The sequence below is a fragment of the Chenopodium album genome, chromosome 9 (genome assembly GCF_948465745.1).
Source record: "Chenopodium album chromosome 9, dcCheAlbu1.1, whole genome shotgun sequence".
Classification (NCBI taxonomy): Eukaryota; Viridiplantae; Streptophyta; class Magnoliopsida; order Caryophyllales; family Amaranthaceae; genus Chenopodium; species Chenopodium album.
This window is the reverse complement of record NC_137842.1, coordinates 644,442-671,691: the sequence shown is the minus strand read 5'-3', so window position 1 is coordinate 671,691 and position 27,250 is coordinate 644,442. Positions and strand designations below refer to the sequence as shown.

At 33.8% G+C, this 27,250-nt stretch overlaps 4 protein-coding genes and 1 pseudogene across 7 annotated transcripts; 1 reads left to right on the top strand and 4 right to left on the bottom strand.

Annotated features, from left to right (window-relative positions):
* Positions 1–361: 361 nt before the first annotated feature.
* On the bottom strand, positions 362–1,713 carry LOC145559321 (GEM-like protein 4; annotated as a pseudogene). Its single transcript, XR_014092690.1, has 3 exons — positions 1,225–1,713; positions 868–1,097; positions 362–745 (listed from the first exon to the last, which is right to left on the bottom strand). The product of XR_014092690.1 is annotated as a GEM-like protein 4 (transcript).
* A 2,528-nt stretch (positions 1,714–4,241) lies between these two features.
* On the bottom strand, positions 4,242–5,988 carry LOC145559320 (GEM-like protein 4). The gene is made up of 3 exons (XM_081620743.1): positions 5,420–5,988; positions 5,050–5,297; positions 4,242–4,911 (listed from the first exon to the last, which is right to left on the bottom strand). Exons 1-3 carry the CDS (start codon positions 5,598–5,600, stop codon positions 4,717–4,719), a joined length of 624 nt encoding a protein of 207 aa, XP_081476869.1. The 5' UTR covers positions 5,601–5,988; the 3' UTR covers positions 4,242–4,716.
* A 1,961-nt stretch (positions 5,989–7,949) lies between these two features.
* LOC145559319 (GEM-like protein 4) lies at positions 7,950–9,233 on the bottom strand. The gene is made up of 3 exons (XM_081620742.1): positions 8,876–9,233; positions 8,532–8,779; positions 7,950–8,414 (listed from the first exon to the last, which is right to left on the bottom strand). The coding sequence occupies exons 1-3, from the start codon at positions 9,072–9,074 to the stop codon at positions 8,238–8,240; spliced, it is 624 nt and encodes a 207-aa protein (XP_081476868.1). The 5' UTR covers positions 9,075–9,233; the 3' UTR covers positions 7,950–8,237.
* Positions 9,234–15,218: 5,985 nt separating this feature from the next.
* Positions 15,219–16,361, top strand: LOC145559318 (GEM-like protein 4). The gene is made up of 3 exons (XM_081620741.1): positions 15,219–15,550; positions 15,675–15,904; positions 16,016–16,361. Exons 1-3 carry the CDS (start codon positions 15,334–15,336, stop codon positions 16,211–16,213), a joined length of 645 nt encoding a protein of 214 aa, XP_081476867.1. The 5' UTR covers positions 15,219–15,333; the 3' UTR covers positions 16,214–16,361.
* A 1,122-nt stretch (positions 16,362–17,483) lies between these two features.
* Positions 17,484–26,553, bottom strand: LOC145558174 (transcription factor SRM1-like). Of its 3 annotated transcripts, none has more exons than XM_081619322.1 (3): positions 26,306–26,553; positions 23,838–24,587; positions 17,484–18,625 (listed from the first exon to the last, which is right to left on the bottom strand). In XM_081619322.1, exons 2-3 carry the CDS (start codon positions 24,221–24,223, stop codon positions 18,124–18,126), a joined length of 888 nt encoding a protein of 295 aa, XP_081475448.1. In that variant the 5' UTR covers positions 24,224–24,587; positions 26,306–26,553; the 3' UTR covers positions 17,484–18,123. The 3 variants fall into 3 exon arrangements, with proteins under 3 accessions (XP_081475448.1, XP_081475447.1, XP_081475449.1); XM_081619321.1 differs by having other exon boundaries at positions 26,325–26,553; XM_081619323.1 differs by lacking the exon at positions 26,306–26,553 and adding an exon at positions 25,657–25,808.
* Between the last annotated feature and the right edge of the window lie 697 nt (positions 26,554–27,250).

The following is a 27,250-nucleotide window of genomic DNA, read 5'->3' as shown; positions in this document are numbered from 1 at the left end:
TCCTAATTATATAAACAACATTTTCATTTACCAATTAATGATGACCATTGTGGTGATCGAGGGGTGGCCTTTGAGGCTTTGATGCATGGTTCCGTTCTTTCTTGTATTGTATATTGTATGCAGTAAAGGTTTGTTGATGCTGGCTCAGCTCGGGCCTTATTTTACTTTAATGTTCTTGTTCCACTGGATAGCTAATTGCGCAACTTTATTAACATAAGATTAAGAGATTATACGTATTGCATGTATCAAAGACGTTGCATTAGTTGATCGCAAAATCTGTTTATATGATCTAGGTATTTGTTATCAATGTAATTATATATTTCACCTAATTGAAATTTGAATCTTAGCAATCAACTTGTGTTAGAATTTGAATAGTTATATATAATAATATAAAATTTGAATTGGATAGTCTCAAACAAATCACTATGTACAAGTTCCGCTACTATCAATCCTAGACAAACAAGTGCATATACTATAGCTAGTACTAGAATTTACAGAGTTATATATGTACACTACAACTAGATATAAATCTTCCTTAATTAATCAAATTCTTCTTCACAAGTCAACAGATTAAGCTTTGGGAGACTGCTTGTTGTAAGAATTTCAAAGTTTTGTTGTATGATCGGAATCCCATGAACCAAAACTCAAATTCATCCGCGGTTACTATTTCTAGATACTTCTGTGATGGCTTTTTCAAGTTCTGGCTTTGATTGATTTTGTTGATCTTCCTTAACGGGATAACAACCTGCACGAACACAGTTTCATTCACGTTAAAATTTGATTCATTCGATACCAAACATGTACAAACGTACGTATAAATAATTTAGGCTTGAGCAAGGGCATTAATTTAATTAAGGGTGGTATTACCTTGTAGTGGAACCTAAGGGGTTCTCCGGCAGGGGAGGAGACTTTCGCGATTGGCTTGTCGCTGCAGAAGGCAAGTTTTTCCGAGGAGATGAATAGGCGGCCTACTATGGGACCGGCCGTGGTATACAAGCTGCAATGAGAAGTCCTTAGCAATTGCTCTCCTTCTCGTACACTAAATACTCGTCTAAACACTTTGTCAAACCCTCCTACCAAGCTCAATTTTCCTTTCACTGCATTAAGTAAAATAAACGCCGACAATTAATATTGTACATAATTAATGATAAGTATAAATTATATAGGAAACTACCAAATAAAGTATTATTACACATATATAAATTGAAGATTGGTTGTGCGTACCAAGTTTGTTCATCGTGGTAAAGACTGATTGCCCTTTATTGCGTTGTTTGGAAGTGATCAAGGCTCCATCCACTTGGCCACCGGAAGAAGGTCCAGGCAATAATTTGATCGATGATGTTTTTCTTGTTCGATCATAAGTTATTCTTGGCAAACCATTTCGGAGCAAGTGATCTCCGAGCATACTCTTCATGCTCCTTGATGTTTGAAATGCCTTTGAAACATTCATTTTTGCCAACTTAATTAGTGTGAATAAATGACTTTTAACTCTTGATAAGACTAGAAGTTTCTCTTAAATTAAAGATGAATTGAAGCTAATGGTATGTAGTTGGTGATGGAAAATATGTTTGTCAAAAGAAGGTTTATATAGGAGCAAAATGTTATAATATAAAATTAATTTAAGGTCATTCATTGGTTTATATAGGAGCAAAAGGAAATAAATATATACTTCACATATATAAAATAAAATAAAAAAAAAGCCACCACCAATCCACCATACAATGCAAGATTTCTTGCATTGCTAGGTAATAAGTTGATGGTTTCATGCATGTATAATTGTATAGATTTCATTTGCTTTCCAAAAGTGATGACGATCTGTTTTTTTTTTTAAATTAAAATATCTTTAAATAAATAAAGTCACAATAAGATATATATATATATATATATATATATATATATATATATATATATATATATATATATATATATATATATATATATATATATATATATATTTTCAAAAATGTTAAGTCTAAGAATGAATTAGAAAGTGATGTGGGGTTTAAGGATGTATCATCCATGTGTAAGCATTGTAGCTTTTGAGTCGGCAATGTGACTTTCTGATGCTATCTTTCTAACATTTTAGACCTAAATTGAAAGAGGCTAAGGTAGGTTTTATTGTAAAAGTTTTTACTATTCTAATTTACCTTATCTAATTGAAAATTTATATATAAAACAAAAAGGCAAGGTATATACTCTTGTATTAAAAATGAAGATTGACATTGGCTTGCTTACTAATTAAGGATATACATACTCGATTAATAAAAGATACCCGATCAAATCAAATACAACGCAAAATTAAACTTGATTGTTGAGATTGTGCTATGTGATTTTTGAGAAATTTTATAAATTAAACGAAAAAATTTATCATAAAATTTATCTAAAAAATTACCCTATGATTGTTTTCATCGTTAAATTTTTACATAACTTTAATTATATTATATTAGACTAAAATCCCTCACACATGCATTATGAGTCCAGCCACCTACTCAAATCAATATCTAGCGCTAACTTGACAAGTTCCAAGCTTGTGAGTTGTGACTACTGTAGTATGTTTGACTACCTTTTCTTTTTCTTTTTCTTTTTATTTTAATCCGGATATTGTTTAAATAATGTTATAATCCAATTCAATAAGTATACAAGATGACTGGTTGCTGACAAGATGACACATGGAATTGTCGAAACGTGCAATTGATTTTTGTTACTGATAAATCAGCTTAATTGGAAGCGAAGAAATCTTATATTTTGTCACTATCTTCAAATATTAGGGGTGTCATTTCGGTTAAACAATTCGGGTTTGGGTTGGGTTTATCAGTTTCGGGTTATAACGGGTCGGTTTATAACGGATTGAAATAATAAGCGGGTCGGTTTGGGTCAGTTTTGAAAATTATCGGGTCAGTTCGGTTTGGTTTTTTTAATTGCAGTTTCTATTCGGATCGGGTCCTTATCGGGTCGGGTTCTAGTCGGTTCGGGTCATAATCAATTTGGGTTGAACTGGGTCGGTTTGAAAACGGGTTTAGCCCATTTAATGTGGGTTTCGGTTAAAAACAGTTCGGGTCTTAATCAGGACGGGTCGTAATTGGTTCGGGTCATAATCAGTTTGGGTTTAACTGGGTCGGTTCGAAAATGGGTTTCGGTTCAAAATAGATCGGGTGAAATCGGGTCCAACCATTATTGTTTCGGTTATAATCGGTTTAGATTGAACTTGGTTGGTTTGAAAACGAGTTTACCCAATTTGAAACGGGTTTCTAATCAAAATCATATCGGGTTAAAATTGAGTCGGATGATTATCGAGTCGAATTAGTCAGATAATGGGTAGGAACGAGTCATGTTATAATCAAGTCAAGTCATAAATAAGTTGGGTTTATCGAGTAGTGGGTTGAAACAGATTAGATCATAAACATATTGGGTAACAGGTTGTAAATGACTCAGTCATAACGGGTTACGGGTTTTAAACGGTTTGGTCATAACGGGCTACGGGTTGTAAACGGTTCGGTCACAACGGGTTACGGATTATAACCGGTTCGGTCACAACGGGTTACGGGTTGGAACGATTTAGGTTTATCGGATTTTTATCGGGTTTTAACGGTTTTCGGTTTAAAACGGGTCGGGTTACTATCGGGTTTAAACGTAATCGGTTTGGGTTGCTTTCAGTTTCGGGTTGTAACGGTTTGGCTTGATATCGGGTCGGGTTAGTAACGGTTTGCACAAATTCGGTTTAGTTCAGTTTCGGTTTGGAAAAAATTGGGTCGGGTCAGTTTTCAGTTTCCAAAAAACGGGTTTTAAACAGTTCAGTTCCTTTTCGGATCGGTTCGAAACAGTCGGGTTTAACGGTTCGGGTCAGAAACTGACAGCTCTATCAAATATACATGCACCTTGACTTGACAATATTATGTACGATGAATTTGTAGAAATTTGGGTAGCACCCAAATGTATAGTGCACATATAATTTATTTGATTATAAATTGATGAGTAATAAATAGATATTATTTTGACTATGACAATGACCATAAAATATATCCTACGACGTTTGTCTCTATAATAATAATAGATAAAAAATATGACTATGCCTTGGCTTTTATTAGCTATGTTCACTTAGACGTATTGTATGTAAGAAATTATACATGCATCTGATGCATGAAAATCATTTTTAATGAATTGAGTTAAATTTCACATTTAGCTTTCTCCAATAAAAATTTAAATTAAGTTTTCAATATCAATTGGCATACATTTGTCTTTTAATGAACATATATTTAATTTTAAGTTTGTAAAAATAACACAAAATCATTAACATATAATAATCAGAACATATAATTAAACCCAAATAACATAAGTAATTATTGTATATAGTTAAAATCCAAAGAACATATAGTTGTTCGTTATTTTTGAAAAATGCCAAAATCCGTTTTGATTTATACACTTATACAACAGAAGGAAGTAGATAATAAAATCCATGTTGTGTTTACACTCTAGCATCTTAAAAATACTCATATAGCCATTAGAAGAGCGTATTTCATGTACACATTCATCTGGCTGAAAGCCTGTACTTTCCCTACATATCCCTTCTCTCTATCGTCGAGTATAGTCCCAACCAATGTATTTACAGGTCAGAGCTGGCTATCTATGTACTTGCATTGTCATGTGTATCTATCTCTATACAAGGCCTAATTGCGTTGGGAAAACAATTCATTTTCCTGGTTTTCTAAAGTAAAACATTCACTTAATCTTGTGTAACAAAGGCTCACAAGAGAGTGTCTGCTGCAGGATTCTGAATGTCTTTTTGTAATTTAGGAATCCCACGAACCAGAACTCGAATTCATCATCAGTTACTACTTGTAGGTACTTTTTCGATGGCTTTTTCATGTCCTCAATTTGGTTGGCTTTCTTGATCTTACTTAAAGGGATCACAACCTGCATTGTATAGATCAATGCACTTTAGTTAATAATATGACATTACAATCTAAGTAACAAAAAAAGCAACTGATAAATAGTTTTACTGACAGTAATACTGTATTTATGGTATGTTTTAAGGCATTTAAATTGATTTACCTTGTAATGGTATCTTAGAGTTTCCCCTGAAGGAGAAGAATACTTTGCAATGGCTTTGTCGCTGCAAAAAGCTATCTTGTCAGTGGAGACGAAAAGGTGGCCTGTAAGCTGTCCTGCTGTGGTGAACAATGAGCATTGAGAAGCCTTCAGAAGCTGTTCACCTTCATTCAGGTTGAACATTTGTCTGAATACTTTTCCCACTCTGCCTATACTTAGAATCTTTCCTCCTAAACTCAGCTTCTCTTTTGCTGTGGAACAAACACGAAAAAACTAATTAGTCCCTAGAAAAACAGAATTATTCTTAGAATTTACAGAAATAAACTGATATAACATGTATGATACACTAGTATACATATATAGAGTGACGTACCAAGCTTGTTCATTGCACTGATTACTGATTCCTTTTTACTCTTCTTCATAATTGTAGAGTTAAACCCATCTACATTATGGCTAGAGGGTGCAGTCAATAGTTTCATTGGCTTGTGCTGATGTCTGAGGACATGATCCTCAAGTGTACATTTCGCGGACTGAAATGCATTAGCAACATCCATTTTTTTTACCTTGTTTGTTTTTTTGTATGAGTCTCTATGGGTTGAAACTTGAGAATGGGTGTAGCAAGTTTTATGTGATGATTAGTGGAGGGAATGAAGCGCGTTACAACCATGGATATATATAATATAGCAAAGAAGTGAAGCAATGCAAGTTGGTGAAAGAATCTTGAAACTTTTACAAGGAATGAGTCATCCAAGGATCAGCAAGTATGAATTCTTATTCAAGAAGTTGATACCACTATGTTTGATTGCTTTTTATAAAGAGGCAAAATCTACTTTAGAAAAGTATTTGTCTCCCTTTTTTATCTTTAGGTTTAAATCTGTTTAGTTTAGTTATAGTAACAGGTGGAGACAATTGATAAAAATTAGCAAGTGGTGTTGGTGGACTTCAAATAATTTAATGTAACATGTTTGTATACATAAATAGGTAAGCAGGGAATTTCTCGCTGTGAAGGTTAGTTTCCGAGTTTATCTTCTTGATAAACAATCAAAAGATCGTTGCAAAACACATCAAGATTTGTGACTATATTTCCTAATTGTGACTGTATTTTAGGCAGAAGGTTTTTATAAGAACAAAAATTTATGTTTCTTTTACTTAAAATGCCAAATTAATATCTTAAGGGTCATTATTCTTGTACAAAACAAAACTCGTACAAAAATATATGGTGCTGAACACATTTTTTATAAGGCCTGCAGCCTGTTATAAAGCCGATTTTTTAAAAAAAGACCTAACAATTGACCTGTACAAATCTGATCAGTTTAGCCAACTTAAAACTGACTTGGCTGACAGATTTGATAGTTTACTAATAACTGATGTTGATTTATACATTGATAAGCAGATTCCACACATTACTTCCATTGCACTGATTCTTTTGATCGCGTTTATGTTGTCGTTCTGTTTTTTGGTTGATTCTGCTGAACTGTAAGCTTGCAGGATTGAGGTGTGAGTTTGACACAAGGATTACCGTCGTGGGAAAGATTAAAAAAAATCATGGACAGTAGCAATGTCATATATGAATCAGCAACATTGCAATCTATATTCTATAACAACTTTTGAGTCAGAAAACATATACTTTGGGCAAGGATAGTTTACTTTTTCCTTTAATTTCCTAATGAAGGATATTCCTTAGGCTTGGATTCAGGTAGATTTGCTTTGGAAAGGTTAAAAATTAAAACTTCCCCAAACATTTAGGATACTCACATGCAACAAAAAGTTAGCTGAATCAGCTTCTGGTCATCTGAAAGTCTGTTGACAGGAAAAATATCAGGAAGAGGTTCATATATAATTCATAAAATATCTGGAATTGGACATCCATTGACTCTTTCACTATCAATTAAGATTCATAATTACATAAAATAAAATTAGCTTCAAGATTAGACATCGACTATTTACTCCATTTCTAAATACATGTAACGATTTGACTTTCATGCTTATTAATTAATGTCGAACTTTGGTCATTAACATCTCCAAAAAAACCTCAAAGGAATGAATAATCAAACGTTGATACACTGAATATATGTATTGAATCAAATGTCATGACATCTTATATAATAAAATTTATGTTTTACTTATTTAGTCAAAATTAAAGTTAAATTTTGTATAGAAATAGTTATATGTACTAACCAAGGAAGAAGCATATATTACAGTATAGCACTAAGCAAGAGTATGAGTTTGGGGGTAAAGGTTACCCCGTGTATGACTATTAACACTTGGCACATCCAAATACTTCAGCAAGTACTTAAAACTGTTATTCTGTCCTGCGCAACCACTTGGTGATGCCTTAGTTGTATGATCAACTACTGGTCCATATTTATTTGGTCAAGCTAAGTAACCACTAACCATCTTTATTATGTGACCGTGTTCCATACATGTAGACGTCCTAAGGCAACAAACCCGAGTGTGGTTGTTACGCAACCAAGGAGCCAAAAAACAAAATATTAAGGCAACAAACCTGACAAATTGACAATAGCTGTTATGCAACCTTAAGGTACACCATGTTGTAAGCTCTTCTGATCTATGTGACTATGTAGACAATATGCTGTACTTTTTTGGAGCAGCCGTAAATGCTAGGTAGAAATTCAAATTGTTCTAATAACATACTTCGTATTTCCTACCTTCTTTTACCAGATTTAATCTGTTCATTCTACCAGATTTTGACTAGGCATGAGTTATCTATAGGAAAATATTCATCTTAAAAATTATTCAGTATTCTGCTATATAGATGTTCTTGATTTCTATCGAGTTGTAGTACAATATGAAAATCAATTCGGGGCTCAGATATGTGCTGTCTATTACGTCTTGCAAGGCCTAAAGATAATCATATCAAATCGCGAGTCATAAATTTGCTTTTCAGTGACATTATTCATCAAATAAGAGATAGCTTTAAAGTTTAAACCATCCTGTTTCTGAAAATTGAGTTATACAATTTTTGTCTACTTAATACTGCTGCATGGACAGGTTCATTTACTGAAGATAAAATGTTTCAGTAATCCTAAACAGCATTTACAAAGCTACTCTTGTTTACATATATATCTACATAAAGCCGGCCTGATTGATCATTGTAGAAAAATAAATGATTTTCCTACTAATTAATCCATGTCAAGCTTTCACTCAATTATGAACCATGGAATTAAGGCTCATAGTGTCGCAGAAAGTGCTTGTTGTAGGCTTTTGAAAGTTTTCTTGTAATTCAGGAATCCCGCGAACCAGAACTCATACTCATCATTGGTCACAACTTGTAGGTACTTTTTCGATGGCTTCTTTACATTTTCACTTTGGTTGGCTTGCTTGATATTTCTTAGAGGGATTACAACCTGCATTTAGATCAATAATACACTTCATCAGTTTAAACATTAAAACAGAACAGTCTGATATTTTATAGATTGATTGACAGTACTATATGATTAAATTAGTTAGTAAAATTGATATACCTTGTAATGATATCTACAAGTTTCTCCTGAAGGAGAAGAATACTTGGCAACGGCTTTGTCGCTGCAGAAAGCCAGATTTTCCGTGGAGATAAAAAGGCGGCCTGTAAGAGCTCCGGCTGTGGTAAACAAACGGCACTGAGAAGCCTTCAGAAGCTTTTCTCCTTCACTGACAGTAAATATTCGTCTGAATACTTTTTCAACCCCGCCTACTTGCAGAATCTTTGCTCCTAAACTCAGCTTCCCTTTTGCTGTTAAAACAAATCAGTATATAAAAAAATTTAGTCCTAGAAATCATAAAGAGTTTAGTTATTAAAATTGCACATATTATTCTGTTTTTAACATACCGAGCTTGTTCATTGTGCTGATAACTGATTCTTTTTTACTCTGAATCATATTTTTTGAGTTACACCCATCTGCACTACGGCTAGATGGTGCTGGTAACAACTTCACAAGTTTGTTTTGATCATTTATCGACGACTCAATTCTAAGGACATGATCACCTAGCATACACTTTAAGGATCTGAATGCATCTGCTCCTTCCATTTCTTGTAAAAATTTAGACCTTGTTAAACAATTTTTTTTTTGCTATCAGTAAGCTCTTTTCGAGTTTGAAATCGAATGAGGACTTAAGATGCTTATGATGGTGAATGAATACGAGAATATGTATATATATATACTAGTAGTAAGAATGGAGCAAGTTGGATATAGAATAATCTTGAAACTTTTAGACAAGCATCCAAAATTTTATGATTTATTTTTCTTATTCAAGAAGTTGGTAGTTGATACCATGTTCTGATGTTTTGTTCCTTTTTGTAAAGAGGAAACAAATAGATCCAAACTCAACTTTAGAAAAATTGGCCTTAATTTGGTTATTTTAGTTTTACCTATAATCTTTCTTTTGGTTACATAATTAATCTAGTCTAACCATAATTAGTAATATGTACGAGTAAGGTGATAGATGATGATGCACAAACCATCCATGTATGCTTGTGTAAGCAAAGAAGCTTTTGAAGAATCTGAAAGGCCAAACTATCAGTACAAATCTATCAAAACCCACCTTATTAAAATTAAAGAATTTTGTATTCGCAACTAATTAAATTCTGTTAGAGAAGGGTTAGAGGTACGTCGAGATAATTAACAATAATGTATATTGTTTTAATCTAAATAACTACATTGAATTATTGATCAACATTATTATTATCCATTATTTTGAAAGAGGTTCTTTGATTGTTTACATACTTCGTACAACTTTTGATCTATTTAATTACTAGAGGTCGGAATAATCTAGCACTAGCTAGGTGCACTCATTAATGTGATGACGTTAATAGTATTAAATTTATTGTGACATTTTCTTTGATATTGATCTATTTTCATAACCGTACACCTTTAAAGATTTGTTGAAACTATTTACCTGAAGAAGAACCACTCGACAAGTTAAAGTTTAGAACATGTTTTATTTCCTATCTCAATTTGAGTAAAAAGTCGACGTATATCCAAACGTGAATTAGTTAGACACGTTCAGTTAAATTTCACTTTCTTGCTGATGTGTGAACTTGCAAGATTGAGGTGTGAGTGTGACTCATGCATGGCAAGTTCTGCCACCATAGAATTGAATTAGTAAAACATATATGGCCACCATTTCATGCTTGAATCAGCATCATATCGTTGCAATGCGTAGTAACTTTTGAGTCATAAAACATACTTTTGGAAGTTTAAAAAGTGCTTTTTTCATATCAGGAAGATTTAAATAGTTAAGATAAAAAGTTTTTTCAAATTTAAGGATACTCATATGCAACAAAGTTTTCTTAATTTAACTTCATAAATCATAACACCCAAAAGTTTGTTTAACATTCGGGTATAAATAACTACATACAATGACATATCGAGTATTCTCTCTTTTCCCTTGTTCCCTCCTCATATTGGTGTTACTACTTAAATAGGTATTGTTTGGTTCACGTATTATAATAAGAACCTAATTAGGTTGCATTTTCTATTCTTGATCATATTCGCGGTACATTATTGTTGGTTTTAATGTTTGATTTTGAAAAACAGTATAACATCTTGAAGCAAACTCTTCATAGTTGTACATAAAATAATCATCAGATTCATCACTGAAACTCTTTTGAGCATTCATATCCCGTCTCACTACTTTGATATTCAAGCTTAGTTACAATATACTATATATGAAAGAAATTTTGAGCAACTTATAATTGAATAGAGAACAAGAAATGTTATCTAGTAAGTAGTGGAGGAAACCATTTATGTCATGACGTTTTATATATATATGGAGCAAATTCAAGTTTATCATGTTGAGAAACAAGCCCCGTTTATCAAGGGGCCTTCTAGTACTTTCATCTGAAAAGTTAAGGGCAGTACTTTAATTTCTCTCTTATCCTCTCTCCTGTAATTTCTCTCTCCTCCTATGCCATAGCAGCTCAATTGTTCTACCATACCACTCGACCATTGGAGATGGACAATTAGTAATGGTAAGTATAATCTAAAAATGGTAAGCTCACTTACATAAAGTATTAATTTTTCATTCCAAGAATGAAGTTCTTAGCTTTCATCTTCCTCAGCTTTAACGGAGAAGGAAACATGCACATACTCTCAAGCATCGATCTTTAATGGAGGACGAAGATAAACCTTACCCTTTAGGGTTAACCATACCCTTAATTTCACCATTTTCTCTTAGGGTTTTCGTTTAATTGGCGGCGCAGCCGCCGGAAATATATATGGTGGTGGAAATGGTGGTTGAGTTGACAAGCTTGTTGACATTGTTGCTATGACCTTCGAGGAGTTCTTTTCTCTTTCTTCTGAAAAAGTAACTTCATCAGTTGATGAAGTTGTTCTAAGCGTTAACAACTATCCGTTACTAAGGGTCCTTCACTACCAGCTAGACTGGGACCATTAATGTATTATTTAATTGCTTTTCGCCGAAAATTAGGCAAAATAATTACGAGAATGCCATTTGATAAACGTTTGTTGTTTATCAATTTGAGAAACCTGGGCGCGCTCATATATATGTATTATTATAAGAGGAGGAATGAGGTTGATTGGTAAATCTTGATATTTTTAGACATTTCACATCATCCTTGGATCTTCAAATTATCAACAAATACAAATTTAATACATGTATTAAGGATCTAACAAGTTAACAACTAATCCAAATTAAATTTACTCCCAATTTTCCTATTTAGTTTTGTAATTTTGTTGCACAACTTTAAAACGGATTGTAATACATTTGAAACTACGAAATAGTACGTACAACAAAAAGATTATTATTTAGGCGATCAACAATGAGACGGAGGGACTAGCTTTCTAACTGTTATTAGGCGATCAATTAGTCCAACTCAAATAAAGATATATAGAAATTGGAAAAATATTTCTTTTTTTTAAGAGATGCCATGCTTGTTCTGTTTACAAATAATCAATCAAGAAAAGCTTTGTTTGGTTTTACTATACCTATTGGCATAAAATTTAATTTCAAAAAAAAAAAAAAAACAAATGCGGTTGAGGCAGTTAAGGGATGTTAGTTGGGTAAAAGTGAGTAAACCTTTAATATTTTTGGAGCATCAGCACTGAAACTTTTGTGTTGGCAATGCAACTTTCTGATGTCTAGTCTCTTTTCTTGTAAACTTATGATCGATCAAATATTCATGCTTGCATGTGATGATGTTTTTTTTCCATGCAGAAATTAACAATCAGTACAATAATATTAAACATTGCCTTAATAAGACTGTCCAACAAAAATAAGTATATAGCTAATTCAAGATTTAGCTAGTGATTGTATAAGATTTCTTGTTTGCTAATTTATCCAATTGCTTACCTAAAGTCACAACCTTTTCTACCCCATTTACTTGTCCCAATAAATTCAATGATTGTTATTTAATTTGTTACAAGTTATTATGTGTAGCACGTAAGAATCCGAACCCATATATGTTTGCCACAAGATGTGTCTAACATGATTAATATGTTGTGATTTTGGAGATATTATATCAATTCCCCCTTTGTAGTAAGTGTGATGTATAGTAGTAAGTTTTACAGACATTCTTAATTAAGCAAAATATAACAAATTCGGAGAATTCATACAATTAAACAAAAATTGTTACTCAATAACCGTACAATCTAACATGATTCCTTACATATATATTATACTTGTGCAAATTAAAGTAATCCCCTCCAATTTGATATACGTATATATTTTTTTAGCGGGCTCTTGATTTATATTGCACAAGTCATATGAAATTAATGAAATACAAAGTATTTAGCTTAAATAAAGTAATACACACTATAACAGAAAGATGATTTAATTTATGCCAGGAGGGATGGCAGCTCAAAAGTATGTATGCTATCATTATACAAACAATCAGTTTAGTTGGTCAAACCAAATCAAATTTTGTCTTCCTATTGTTAAGGAAACCATTCATTATATTTGAACTATAACCAATAATAACATTTGAGAATTATTGCAAAATTATACATAAAAGTAACAAACTATATAATGCAAAAAGATTAATATAAAAAGAAAAAGAAGATATCCTACCATGCTTTCTAAGATATGGAGTTAATGATCGTAAGTCGTAACCTATGTACCTTGAAAGAATATGCATGAATATAGTTTCATGAATATTAGCAAATCTTCTTTTTTTTTTCATGAATATTAGCAAATCTTCTTTAATTTCCTTAAAAGTTAGACATTATTACTATTATAAAAGTGATACATCGTACATGCATGAATATATTCTCATGTAAATTTGTGGTTGGAGGCCGGAAATATACGTCCAAAATATAAATTATTGTCCAATCAAACAAATTCCCCACCTAAGATTGAGTTGTTGGAATTAATTACTTGCAAATTTTAGTTGGATTTTGTTGTGTGATTGGCTAATTTTTGAATGAAGCATATATCTTTTTTGATGATCATGCAAAGAATTTAATTAGTTGGCTTGGGTGGTTGTACTAATTCTTCAGTGCTAAGCAGTTGTTGCTTTAATTTTATGGAGCTATAACCTTTAGGTTAGCATTAAGCACCGAATCCTAAATGATGATTAGCATTCAGTCCATATATAATATTTGAAATAATGTACCAAAAAATCATGTTAGGATTATAACTCAATATTGTAGGCATGTATGTTACTTTTTTTTTTTTTTTTTTTGAGGGCATGTATGTATGGTACTTTAATGTACGTACAATTGTAACTCAATTTTGTATGTAGGTATGTATGTTACTCTATAGTATTGTAACTCGATATTGTAGGTTTATTTTCACGCCATTGAACAATCGGTTTATGTCTTGTTTTAAAAAGTCTCGTGCAACACATGCACACTAATATCAACATACGAAGTATAACATATATATGTATAGATCATACAAATTGCTCATATATAAATTACTTCATATTAAACGATAACTTAAACGAGTAATTTAATTACCTTCTTCACGACAAAAATCATGAAAGTAAGACATGATCTCAGGCAAGATTTCACATTCAAGAAGGCGTCCCTCATGTCATCATGTTTGATCCCTTGTACAATGAGCTAGGCAATCAGGCAACACTTGATTTCCTCTGTTACATTTTCCCTGTTTTGTAATAACAGTTTGTAAAAGCAGTTGAAGCAGTTAATTGAGTATGATAAATCTATCGGCAATAGAGCTTTTTGTGGTGGCAGAACAACTTTGTGATGCAATGCCACACCCACCTCCTTGATTAGCGGTTTAAGTTAGCTTATCCACTTTATATAAAAACTCTGATCCGATCAGCTGATTTTTGTGGCCTACGTGTATGCATGCTTAGGGCCGTAGGCATGCATGTGAAGATGTTTTTCTTGCAGAAAAGAAGTACTAAATTAGTATAAACATTACCTTATATAAGTTGGTCCATCAAAAAGATGATTATGGTTTAATTTATTAGAATTGTAATAATGTTGATTTAACATCATGCTTATACCTAGATTCATAGCTTTTTCTAACTTTTTTTTAACTTTATCATCCATCTTTACTTATTTTCTTATAGTCATTCCTACATAGTTCAGCCATGAGATGTGTCTAGTATAACCTCACCGCGAAATATAAATATGGGTAAAACACTAAAACTTTTCCAGATATAATGTAACTTTGTAGTTAAGTATGATTACATGTATGTAATTAAATAAACTAAACTTGTATGTCTCTCCATTATTCAACATAATAGTCATATATACGGATTATATATTGTTTTCTATCATCATTACTAATCGATTAAGAAATAAGGGGTGAGTTACAAGAAGTTATATATGACAGTATGATAGATAATTTTGAATGAGAGTGTCATGATAAGGATGAGTTAATTGGAGGAGAATATTCTTTAGACTTCAATACTTAAAGCCATAAGATTAGATTAAATAAACTTCCTTGGCTTCAATAGTGTTAGAAGTTGGGTTCATAAATTAAAGATGGCTTTATTTTACTCTAATTATAGAAGTGATTAAATATTAATTCGTCATCACTTTATGAAAAGCAAATCAAATAAAAATGTATGAGAGTTGAATTGGATCAGCAACTTACTTAGCAAGGAATCATTTGTAGTCATATTTACTTTTGCTGAGTCATTAATGACTTATTCCCACTAAATTTTATTCAAAAAATATTCCAATGGACCTCTATAAATAGATTCAATCTTACCTTCACAAACTCCCTTCCCACCATCAACTACCAAAATACACACTATTTGCTCTCCATCACCTTAAACAATCTTCTCTATAGTCTTATAAAATTACTTAAATTAATATATCGAGATCGATTAGTCGTACTAATTAAGGTAAAATGAATGCTTCTGAGGCGTTTAAGTCAAGGCATATGAAGAGTATGCTAGGAGATCATCTCCTTCGAAATGGGTTGTCAAAAATAAGCTATGATCAATCAAGAAAAACATCTACCGTCAAACTATTGCCTGGACCTTCTACCGGCCAAGTAGATAAATCATTGATCACTACAAAACAGCGTAAAGTGGAATCAGTTTTTACCACGATGAATAAGCTTGGTACGTGTATACATGTTACCTTTATGTACACTAATGTTCAAATCACGCTTTAATTTTTCATTACTGTTTTATAATATATAGATCAGAATTAATTTTTGCTGACAATTTAATTCCAACTATGCAGTGAAAGGAAAACTGAGCTTAGTAGGAGGGGTTGATAAATTGTTTAGAAGAATCTTTAGCCTTCGAGAAGGGGAGCGGTTGTTGAGGGCTTCTCGTTGCAGTTTGTACACCACAGCAGGTCCCATAGCAGGTCGCCTATTCATCTCCACAGAGAAACTCGCCTTCTGCAGTGACAGGCCAATCGCGAAAGTTTCCTCCCCCACAGGAGAACCTCTTAGGTTCCACTACAAGGTACTGCAATATGCAACTAACAACACTTAACTCTCAACTTTTTGAGTACTGATACTGATGTATGTTGAATTGAATAACTTAATTAATGTGGAAATATCTATGTATATGCAGATAGTAATACCATTAATGAAGATCGGAAAATGGGATCCAAGTGAAGACATGAAAAAGCCTTCGCAAAAGTATCTACAAGTAGTGACAGCGGATGAATTTGAGTTCTGGTTCATGGGATTCGTTAACTACAACAAAACATTAAAATGCTTACAACAAGCAGTCTCACAAAGCTACATTTATAGAAATACTACAGACTAGTTATATTCCGAATTAACTAGGATTCTGATGTAGCTAGGTGTAGACAGTAGTGAATGGCTAGCTCTGTAACTGTTAACTCATCAGCTTCTCTGAGATGGAAAGACGTTTTTCCCCTCGAGTTTTTGATGGCACGCAATTTGCTTTTGTACATTACTCCTTAATTATGTTTCTCATTCCAATTAAGCACTACATTTCAATCAGTAGCTAAGAATTAACAAGCTTGAGCGAAACATTTCCATCTGTAACAATTAGCACTGATTACTGAAGTAAAATTAACTTCAGCTCAACAGACTTCAGAGTATCAACACAGATGCAAACTGTCTTTGTATCCTACAAGGCTACAATAACAAGCTAAATTCCCTTTATTATTGACATAGCATTTGGAAATTTTATGCCTAAGAGTAGAGTATCCAAATACAGGCATGGAATCGTTTATTGACATATTTATACTATATGTGTTGGTTAAACTAGGTGACCGACAAAACCGAAACAAGCAAGCTCCTTACAAGCAGAATGACCCAGTATAAAATGCGTGTTGAGATATGAGAAGTTCTAAGTTAAGGTATACAAATGGTATGAGAAAGTGGTATGCTTGTCCACCTCAAAATATCCGAAGAAAACTAATTATAGCTTTTTACCGAGTATGCAACATAATGACTAACTAAATTCACTACTCAAAAGGATCTTCTATCTTAATCAGCAGATTGTAGCTACATAATGTTAGACTGAAGTGATTATATATAAACGATAGAATCATAGAGTTAGACACGGCCATGTCAATACTTGGACGTCGTCTATTCATAATCTGATTATAGATAGAAAACAATTGATCAGACTAGACCAGATTAGATTGAGATTGAAATTGAAATAAATTGTGGAAAATCGAAGTTATTAATCCAAGAATTATTATTGGCCAAGATATATGGATGGTCTTCTCTGCTACAATTTTGACGAATACCCAACTTCCATTTAATTTTGTCGCATGCCTTTCTAACATCATAATTCCGTCCAAAAAAAAAAAAAAAAAAAATCATAATTCCGTTATTCTTCCTTCCTCATATAGTGCAAGATTACATACTGCCTGATGTAAAATATCATGCGAATTTCTAGATAAGGCGCATGTCCAGATCAGCAAGACAATAACAAGCCATATTAACTGACTACATTGTGCAATTATATACACAATAAAGGCGCATGTCAGTGCAATATGACAAACAAAGGTGCGGCACGTCAGTGCTGGATCATCATACACAATAAACAAGAAGAGTGATATTCAAAATTTGAGATCATATTCCGTCAATGTCATTTGTTCTTGATGGTTCTCTAAATAAACATTAATAACAACCAGATACGTATAGCATATCTAAATAATACGAGTAACAAATTTATCATAGCAACATGTAGCCATTTCTTCTGCAGTTATCGGGTGATGTAAAAACACAGCACAAGAACTGCTTGCAAAAAGTCCAATTACAAATAAAAGAGGTCTTAAATGAAAACAGCTCAAAGGATCTATAAAAAAACAATCCACAGATGAACATTGGCTAAGAGAAGCACCTACACTACTTGCACTAATTAGCTGCTAAATTATAGCACGACAATCTTTGTAATAAACTAGGGGACGATAATGTTGTTCCCCCTAAGAGCAGCAATATCCTACCACAGCTGCCTATACAAATTAAACTAAAGAAGACTGCATAGTTTCACCTCCCTATGAATTATTTTAGGTTTGTATAAGAATGATATTTTTGAGTGACCAAGGTTCCTCAGTACAACTAGTATTCCCAGGCAAGGCAACCATATTCTAACTCATTTCAGAAAATAACCCATTACCCACCCAAACATGGGGGAAAAGCAAACTTTTCTTTCCTTTCCATTTGTACATCTAATATAGTTGATCATCAACTATCTTACCTATGAGCAGAGGTGTGCGGCATCGGATACGTCAAAGGAGCCATGCCCATAGGGGCTCCAGGGACTACTGACCCAGGCACTGGTACCCGCACACCATAAGCCATGTGAGGAGGTGGAAGATTTACCGGAGTCCCAACAGCAGAAACCAATGGCCCACCAATTGGTTGTCCAATAGTTGGAGTGCCATACATACCCACTCCTGAAGGAGCAGCAGGGGGCTGAGCAACCTGTTTTTCAGTTTTTCCAGGCGCAGTCCCAGATGCAGGTGCATTTACCTGACCAGTAATTGGCCCCTGGGATGCTGAAACATCCCCAGAGTTCACATTGGTGATATCATGAATGCTCGATCTTCTCCTATCTTTATTCATAGAGTTCAACCTAATGAAATACTTTTGAGCATGGCTTGCCACTTGTGTTGGTGTTCTTGTTACCACAAAGTTCCGAGATATACTCCGCCAATCACCTTTTCCATATTTTTCCAGGCCAAGAAGAAATAGCCTGTTCACAATAGATACACACCAAAATGAAAACCACACCAAGTATAAAACATGCAACAGGTAAGCAATGTAAAATAAGAGACCCGCATACAAAGTATAATGATAGCTGAACAGAAAAATATAGCATAAACATGCTTCGTGCTCAAGCACTATTCTTCTTTATATCAAATTATAAATTGGATTTTGTCACAAAACGTATATATAAAATAAATTATAAATTGGATATATAGATAATACATATAATGTAAAAGTTCTTCCTTCAACTTAGTTTTTTAGCAGCTAAATAAGTTGAAAACCACTGTGTTACCCCACTTAAATCTCCCCACTTAGAGTAGTAACCACCAGAAACACAAAAAGGTTCATAACAGAAACATAGCCAAACACCCAACAAAGGCAACAATGTAACTAACGCAAACAAAATAGAAGCAACTTCATAATATACTGAAGTTGCCTGTAATTATACGATATCCTAGGACTCTTCAATCCCCACCTAAGTCCTTCTAACAATGGAACGGAATCATTGGAGTGTTACAATATACAACCACATGGGTAAGTCCCTTGAACACTTTGAAGGCATAAACAACACTGTTTTTGAGTTTCCACTTTCATTGCTCAATTGCACAGCGCTAAAAAGTATGCAATTTTTAATTTTTATTATTAATTTACAAAGTTACAGCAGTTTCTAGAATAAAAGTAAAATGAACAAACAGCAAACTGACATACACTGTGCAATGTGATCTAAATGAACAAAAAAGTAGAGGGGTTCTTGTGTACAAAATTAAATCATGGAACTTGATCCCTATACTTCAACCATGCACCATGAGTATTTTACTTACAGGTGTTAACAGCTGCTTAAGACAGGCAACGAAACAGCTATGAAATGAAAATACTAAAACTTTTAAGTTAGAAAATCAACTGTAACCATCAAAGGAATTCCAATCAAACTCATTTTATGAAGGTAATCTGAAGCAGGAACTCAGACAGGTCTTTCCTGAATCTCACGGCAACTCCTGTCGTATCAATGACAAGATGGTTGTAAATCAACCACCACTTCTACAGTAGGGCAACAACATACTTGAAGCCAGAAATAATTTTGACTCTTTATAAAGCCATCTCGTGACATTGAATCCTAATACATGCGATTGATGCTTTGATCAATAATCACAGTTCTTATTTACCTTTTACCACAATCATGTCAATTTTCACCAAAGAATTCTCAAAAAAGGTGATTTAAGTAAATAGAGGTTCCAATCGAAATACTTGAGGCCAGTCTACAGTTCTACACACCTTTATCTATTATGTAAACATAACAACATAGTCGTATTTACCATATACGATGAGCAAGCCTATAAGTATGGCTAACGCAATGAACTCCCCATATGCATGGAGTCTCCTTTTCAACAATGTCCCAGGCTTTCCAGGATATGACAGCAAAGACAAGAAACAAAGTATTGGTGGCTCTAAGATTACATTTATAAAAGACATAATACTAGAACTCGCAATCAATCACACACAATAGAGAGACTTTCAAAAGAGACATGACACTAGAACTTGCAATCATTCTGAAACAAATGGTCTGAACTGGACATGTCATTTACATGACAAAATTAAAGTTCTCACTGGGCTGCCGCAGTCTGAACACACCACGAGAAAGGAATGGTCTAACCCAGCATGACACTTTGTGTTCTGGATCATGCCTAGGCCTCAATTCTGGGAAGTGAACTCCCATCATGCCACAACAGCAAAGTATGATAAAGCACAAAAATTAAGTATAGGCACAGCACAAAAGGTATGTGGGGTCATGCTGTGTTATGGACCAACCCTTTGTACTTGATGGCACAAACAGCACGGCCTGAGGCCACCATGCCACACCACAGGCCATTCCTGGTCAGCCCACAGGTACGAAGGCACAACACAGTAACATCCATAGTCACACCACAGCTAACAATGCTCAAATAAGGAAGCAAAACAACTTGATTAGAATTAAAGTACATCCTCTTTGTAGCCATATGGTGACACCCCAATCTCTAATAACACTAGCTGGAAAAGACGTAAACAGCAATGCACCATGATCAAATACGCTCTCACGATAGGAATCTTAGTTATTAAAACTAGAGGGAACATAATGACTAACTCTGTTGTGCAAGCAATTTAAATGCTGCCTGTACCACATATAAAATTTTGCTATTAATTACTGCATATAAAATATGGTGCGATTCTGCCTCTTCATTTTCCCAGTGCCTTAATTAGCTCCAGATGGAGTTAGAGAAGGGGAAGACATTCACAGCCTTCTCTATACAACTACAAAGAGGATCTTTTGTTGACCTACCTACTACTTGACAGCACATAAGAACGCTAGAACATCAGAGTTTGTCATATGGTCACAAACAAAACCCTTGTGGAAACAGGTTTGTCTTAAAATATGTAAGCACGAACTAAACAGTTGTCCCCAAGATCCATAAAATTGGTGTGACCATCCACTTAGTACAAAGCATGATCTTAAAAGAAATTTTTTGTACAATTGAAACACTGCTTCAGAAGAAAGCTTTTAGAATAGTAAGCTTCTGCTCCCTACCATCTTCTCAAGCAAATCAAGCAACTGAAGAGCAGGAGACATCAAGGAGCATTTACAAGACAATCTCAACTCTCAAGTCTTCTCACAACTGATGTATATGTTGAAGAAAATAAGCCATGTACTAAAAGGCTTGGCTCTTGTCATAAAAAAAGGCATCACTAACTCACAAGATCAGCCAAATGTAGAAGGGAGTAGAGACAGCTGACACAATGTACAACCAAACTATATTACTGTCTTACACTTGATGACTGAGCCATATGGCCCATATTCATATTTCACGAGTTAAAATTCTGGTCCCAACAGAAATCAGAAATGAATAACAGTTATCCACATAAAATTAGGACTTCATAATTACTAAATCCCTACCGATATTGGCCAAGATGTGTGATCCCTGGCATCCGATTGAAAATAAATGCTTCATATGATAGACAGCATAGATTTTGACAAACACCTTGTTCCTTGACATCTTTCCTCTTCATTGTAATTATTAGAGGAATCACCAGTAACATCCTTGCTAAATATCCTTTTTCTGGATGCTCAAGCATAATAACAAAATCTCTTCATATTATGCAGGTGGTTTAGCTGTTGGGGGCTGTAAGAATCAGGCCAATACACCACCTATCTTTCACAGTTGCAGCAAGAGGTAGAAAAAAGGGGTAGGCTAACACACCACCACAAGAGGAAGCACTACCTTAAAGCTGCTGTAGTTGTTGTGTTGGCTTATTAGCTGCCAAGTTGGCTTTTAGGGATAAAGGCAAAAATTTATAAACTTAGCTAAGTAGTATAAATAGGTAGAGAGTAGTAGAAGGAAGATAGTCAAAATTTTATTGTGAAACCTAGAGAGTTATGGCCTCAAGCCATGGTTAAAGAGTGATAGCCTCAAGCTGTTTTGAGAGAGTACTTGCTTAGCTAAGTGATATAAATAGGTAGAGAGTAGTAGAAGGAAGATATGCAAAAATTTGTATTGGGAAACCTGGAGAGTTATGGCCTCAAGTCACGGTTAGAGAGTGATAGCCTCAAGCTATTAACCTATCTTTCAAGCTTCCATCTTTATTATTTCTTCTTAATAAATCAATTTATCAAAAATCAAATTATCTAGTTTAATCAAAGAACCAATCTTTTCTCTCTGTTTTATTGTTATAAGCATGAGTAATCTCAGTCCATTTACAGGGGCAAGGTAAAAAATGCATCTAGCTATCTCACTCGAGCGTATTTAGACCTCCTTCCTTTTTCTAATCTCAAAACTGCCACAGATCCTCTCCATCATCGGTCACTGGCCATTGTTCTTTAGCACCAACAGCCTTTAGATACTCCCTAATCACAATCAGCATATATTTCCTTTCTATTTTAATATATACATAGATTATAATTAACTTAATCGTCAATTCTATATATGTGTTTAATGCATTACTCAACATAAACTTATTCCTTCCTGTTACTTAACACTTTCATCATTATATAAAAGCAAATTGCAAACCCAACTGAAACATAACTAAATCACAAAGTTCCAATTTTTTTTATTAATATGCACTGCTATTCACTGCAATATAATCCAATATTGAACTATGTCCACTAACTCAACCCTTTCCATCTTCTTTAATACTTCCTATTATCTACCCCTCAATAGTTGTTTTTCTTTTACCTCCTCTCACCAACCAATTCTTGAGCAGACAAAAAGTAAATTAGTACGACTTCATATTGCACTACATGAAGTTTGGAAAATTCGTAGAATAAACAACCTAATTGGCTAGCACAGTATGACACAATTTTAAAAGCATTATTGATATATGTCTAAAACAATAATTCAATTATTTATTGATAACAGGTGACAGCAACAAGCTAAAGTCATGAGCCACTTACTATAGACTTGAATTCTCATTTGAAGAGCAACTACTTTATGATACAAACTTAGACTTTTCCCTTGACATGCTTCCATCAAACCCCCCCCCCCCCCTCTTCCAATCAAAAAAAGAAGAAAAAAAAATCCCAAGAAAAAGGGGGCAGCTAGGCAAACCTACTATGACTATCTTTACTGTAGCTTCCTCAAATTGGTGCAAATTTGTGCATTGCCCACTCATCAGGGCATCATACAGCTCCCAGTTGATGAAAGAAATGGAAATCGTACATAAAATAACATTCTGCACCAATATATAGACTTATGCTATATTAACTTTTTCATTGTGAATGAAGCCTAACTTATAAGTAAATAGAGATCTGCCAACCTATATACAGACTAAATGAATAAGCATCTTTTGGACACGGAAAAGATGGATGAGAAGCTGCCAGTTTTATATATTATGGAAAAAAAACCTGCCGTGTCTTATTTTTGCAAAACAAAAGACTCTAATATAAGCAAGAAGCAGCACCAATTTCATTTCTTATCTCTCTACTTGGCATTTTCTCAAGGAGGAGAAGGGGGAAGAGAAATGAATGTTCCAGTGTTTTCTCTTTTGCCTCATCACTAATCACAAGAGTAAAATTAAATATGAAAACATCCAATGAAAAGGTGACAACAATTTGCTGAAGTAAACCAATTAAAAAAAAAAAAAAATAGCAGCAGGCAAGCAGCTGCTTATGCCAGGCAGGTAGAGGAACACAGAAACCTAAATACAAAACCAAAATCAGATAGCAAACTTGCCTGTGTTCATCCTCTGTCCAAGCAATCCCCTTCCGGCGTTCCTGATCCGCCTTTGATGCCTTGCTGCCTTGATTGGGTTCACTACCTGCATTAGCAAACTGACCCTTTTTCCCACCATTTCCTTCTTCAGCAGCAAGACCTGAAGATCCCTCTGAAGAAGAACTATACGAAGGCAACGGAACACGACCAGCCTCGATCTCCTTTACATCCTCAAATAGAAGCTCATAGTGATTCTTGACCTCTTCTAAGGTCTTCCCAGGCACATCTGCGGCTATCTTTTCCCAATTATCTTCCAAATCCTCAGAATGAGTGGCAATTGCATTCTCAAATGCCTTATCCTGCTCTCTACTCCAAAAACTGCTATCGCCCTTTTCGTCTACAGTCATCTAATCTTGTTTGAATCTACTCTCAAACATTCAGCCAGTACAGTTGAGGTTTAGGCAATTGAAGCAACAGCCAGACCAATGTGGGCTTCAAAAGCACAGGATCCAGTACTAGGAAATAAAAGATAATATAACTTACTTCGGCTGTGTTAATAACTAACTAGGATATAGGGCAGTGAGATACAGGTGTTTCAGACAAGATTCATAAACAAGAAAGGTGCAGACTCAAAAAAAAATCAGCGCTGACCGGTGATGCGGTGACTAGCGGCTACCTCCAATCAGATTCATGAAATCCCGAACAAAGAGGGGGTGGAATGAAAGGTTACTGAACTATAACTCAACAATTGGAGTCATGTGAAATGCGGACCTATTTATTGAAAGCAAAACCAATATTCAGTTACGCCTCAAAAAAATATCTTAAGAGTAACACTCATTAAATCATATATGCAAGATTTGACAGGTGGATATTAAGAAATAGATGGCATCAAGCTCAGCCAAATAAAAAAGAGCTTGAATGAAAAAAAAAAAAAAAAAAAAAAAGAGTTTTAGGCTACACACAATTAGGGAAATGGATTGCTGCCTGCAGAGAAACAAATCATACAAAACAGAGAAGCTAATAGCCTAATTGGTGGTTGATAGATTCATAAAAATAAAAATATTACTCAAATTACCATTTCTGTATACAACCACCAATTCCTACTTGACAAAGACAGAACTTACAGCCACAGGCCCACAACAAACTTACTAGTCTTTCACTCCTACTGTGATTTTGATGGTTTCTATCCCTTTCTTTCAGTAAATTTTTTATGTTTGGTAACTTTAGTTCAGGATTGAAGGTGAACAAAATTCAAACAATAAAAGTGAGGCAAGCTTTTATCTTTTCTCTACCTTAAAGTTAAAAGACACATAATCCCCAACTTTAATCTCCTTTTCTAGTTCAGCTTTCTAAATTATAGCAATTACTGTTTCGAAATATCGAAACGACGAAATAGGTATCATAACATGACAACCCAACCGACACCTTTCTTATTCTTACATCTTCCCTTTTAAATTCCCCTTGTGCACACATATAATGCTAATGAAAACTCTAAAGAATTGAACCAAGCATCTGACAGTATGAAATTCCATTAAAACCCAAATAAAATTAAATCAAAACTTCCAACATCAAAAATAGAAAATAAACACAAAGATTATTACAACAGTTGGCAGGAAAAGTTCATACAAAGATAGCAATAAACTGTTAGATATTTTGCCAGCCCTAACAATATAACCAATTTAGGAAAGCATCAAGAATGCAAAAACCCCCCACCTCAAAAAAATGAACAACATTAATAATAAAATAAAAATTCACTCCCATATAAATTATATACCGATTTAGTAGGTATAAACAATAAAGAAAAAATCAAAAAAAAAATATTTCAAAATTAGGAAATTACAAGGAAGTAGGCAAATAATGGAAACGATGAATGATGTAGATGGATTTATCCAAATTGCAGAAGATGAGATGGGGTCAGCTAAGCTGGTCCCAGCAATACCCTACTTGCATTTGCTCATTTACACCTCCAACCTCAATTTCACTCACCTTGTGTGAAGAAAAAGACAATTAATTTACATAATTAGAACTTTTTTTTTCTGGGGTTCTTTGCACCTATTTCTTTAATTTATAATAATTGAAGGGCCTCCAAGTTGCCTAAAGAGGAGGGGCAATCACTGGCTTCTTTCATCCTTCCCCCATTTAATTCAATATTTCAACATCAACATGATGAGAGTGACCCACAATATACAACTACGGCGCGTACCCAGTAATCTAGAGCCTACTCGACTCCGACTAATCGGGGATTTATTAAGATTTAAGCAACAGTAATTGCTACTCATCATCTCTAACCTATAATTCGAATTGAAATTACATACCCATTAAAACAGAAATTAAACAAAAGCATTTCTATTAATCTATGCATTCAATTGCAGAAAAAATGAATAATGAGGCATTAAATCAAACAATTGCTTCAAGCAAAATCAATTCCCAGAACAAAATTACGATTTATTTTTTTATTAGGGTATAAAAAATTATAATCTGGGTATTACCTTAAAGAATCAAACTAACCTTGACTCATTCATTCTTCTTAATCTGCAATTGGTCAAATTCAGGAATTTAGGACCCAAAATCACCATATAAAATTCAACTGCAAGAACAATTGAACTTCAAATTCATCAAAATTCTCCTTTCTTTCTCTCTTTCTTTTGACTCTCTCTTTCTCTGTGAGTAGACTGCTTGCTCAAATGATTCTCTAACTTTCTCTCTCTAGAAATGAGGAAGTATCGCGGCGGTTTGGATAATTTGGTGGATGATCCATTTTTAATATTTGTTTAACTTAATCAATCAATCATTAAGTAGATAATTTAGGAATAACCAAATACTAAGATATTTTCTTATCCATATCATTACTTATTTTACTAATTATATTATCATATGACCCCACCAATCCTCATTATAATTAAGCTTTTTATTGTCAAACTTTAGTCCACAGACTCCACACTTATGCTATTTTTACTTTGGGTGAAAAACAATTGTTATTTTTACTTGGAATTTCATTAAATAAATATATGAAATACAAAGTACAGAATATATGTTACAAGCTTCACCTTTTCTTTTAGGGTGTTTCAATTAACGCGATCCATTTGTATTTAACAAAAATTACTTTTTAATATCGAGTTTACATCCTAACTTGCCTTATTTTTTTCCTCTATCTTGAATATTATAGAGTAGTCAACTAATAGTCACCATGACTTTTTTTTTTTTTTTTTTTTTGAAATACTTATTTATCTTCCCACTTGAAAATCATGTATTCATGTCAATAAAAATACTCAATGAGTTTTTATCACAAAATACTACTAGTCTACTATCATGTAGATTGAGTACTTTATTTACTACCTCTATTTTTAACTAATGAGTTCACACGGACTCCTAAGAAAAATGTTATTTGTGAGTGTTAAAGAAAGAGAATAAGGTAGAAGTACATGTCATCAAGA

Excerpts from the sequence above, each read along its gene's own strand:
- LOC145559320 (XM_081620743.1), bottom strand. The coding sequence starts at position 5,600 with ATGGATGTTGCTAATGCATTTCAGTCCGCGAAATGTACACTTGAGGAT. Across the intron at positions 5,298-5,419 it reads CAGTGCAATGAACAAGCTTG|CAAAAGAGAAGCTGAGTTTA; the intron begins GTACGTCACTCT and ends TTTGTTCCACAG. Across the intron at positions 4,912-5,049 it reads CTCTAAGATACCATTACAAG|GTTGTGATCCCTTTAAGTAA; the intron begins GTAAATCAATTT and ends TATACAATGCAG.
- LOC145559319 (XM_081620742.1), bottom strand. The coding sequence starts at position 9,074 with ATGGAAGGAGCAGATGCATTCAGATCCTTAAAGTGTATGCTAGGTGAT. Across the intron at positions 8,780-8,875 it reads CAGCACAATGAACAAGCTCG|CAAAAGGGAAGCTGAGTTTA; the intron begins GTATGTTAAAAA and ends TTGTTTTAACAG. Across the intron at positions 8,415-8,531 it reads CTTGTAGATATCATTACAAG|GTTGTAATCCCTCTAAGAAA; the intron begins GTATATCAATTT and ends ATCTAAATGCAG.
- LOC145559318 (XM_081620741.1), top strand. The coding sequence starts at position 15,334 with ATGAATGCTTCTGAGGCGTTTAAGTCAAGGCATATGAAGAGTATGCTA. Across the intron at positions 15,551-15,674 it reads TACCACGATGAATAAGCTTG|TGAAAGGAAAACTGAGCTTA; the intron begins GTACGTGTATAC and ends CCAACTATGCAG. Across the intron at positions 15,905-16,015 it reads CTCTTAGGTTCCACTACAAG|ATAGTAATACCATTAATGAA; the intron begins GTACTGCAATAT and ends ATGTATATGCAG.
- LOC145558174 (XM_081619322.1), bottom strand. The coding sequence starts at position 24,223 with ATGACTGTAGACGAAAAGGGCGATAGCAGTTTTTGGAGTAGAGAGCAG. Across the intron at positions 18,626-23,837 it reads TGGACAGAGGATGAACACAG|GCTATTTCTTCTTGGCCTGG; the intron begins GCAAGTTTGCTA and ends TATTGTGAACAG.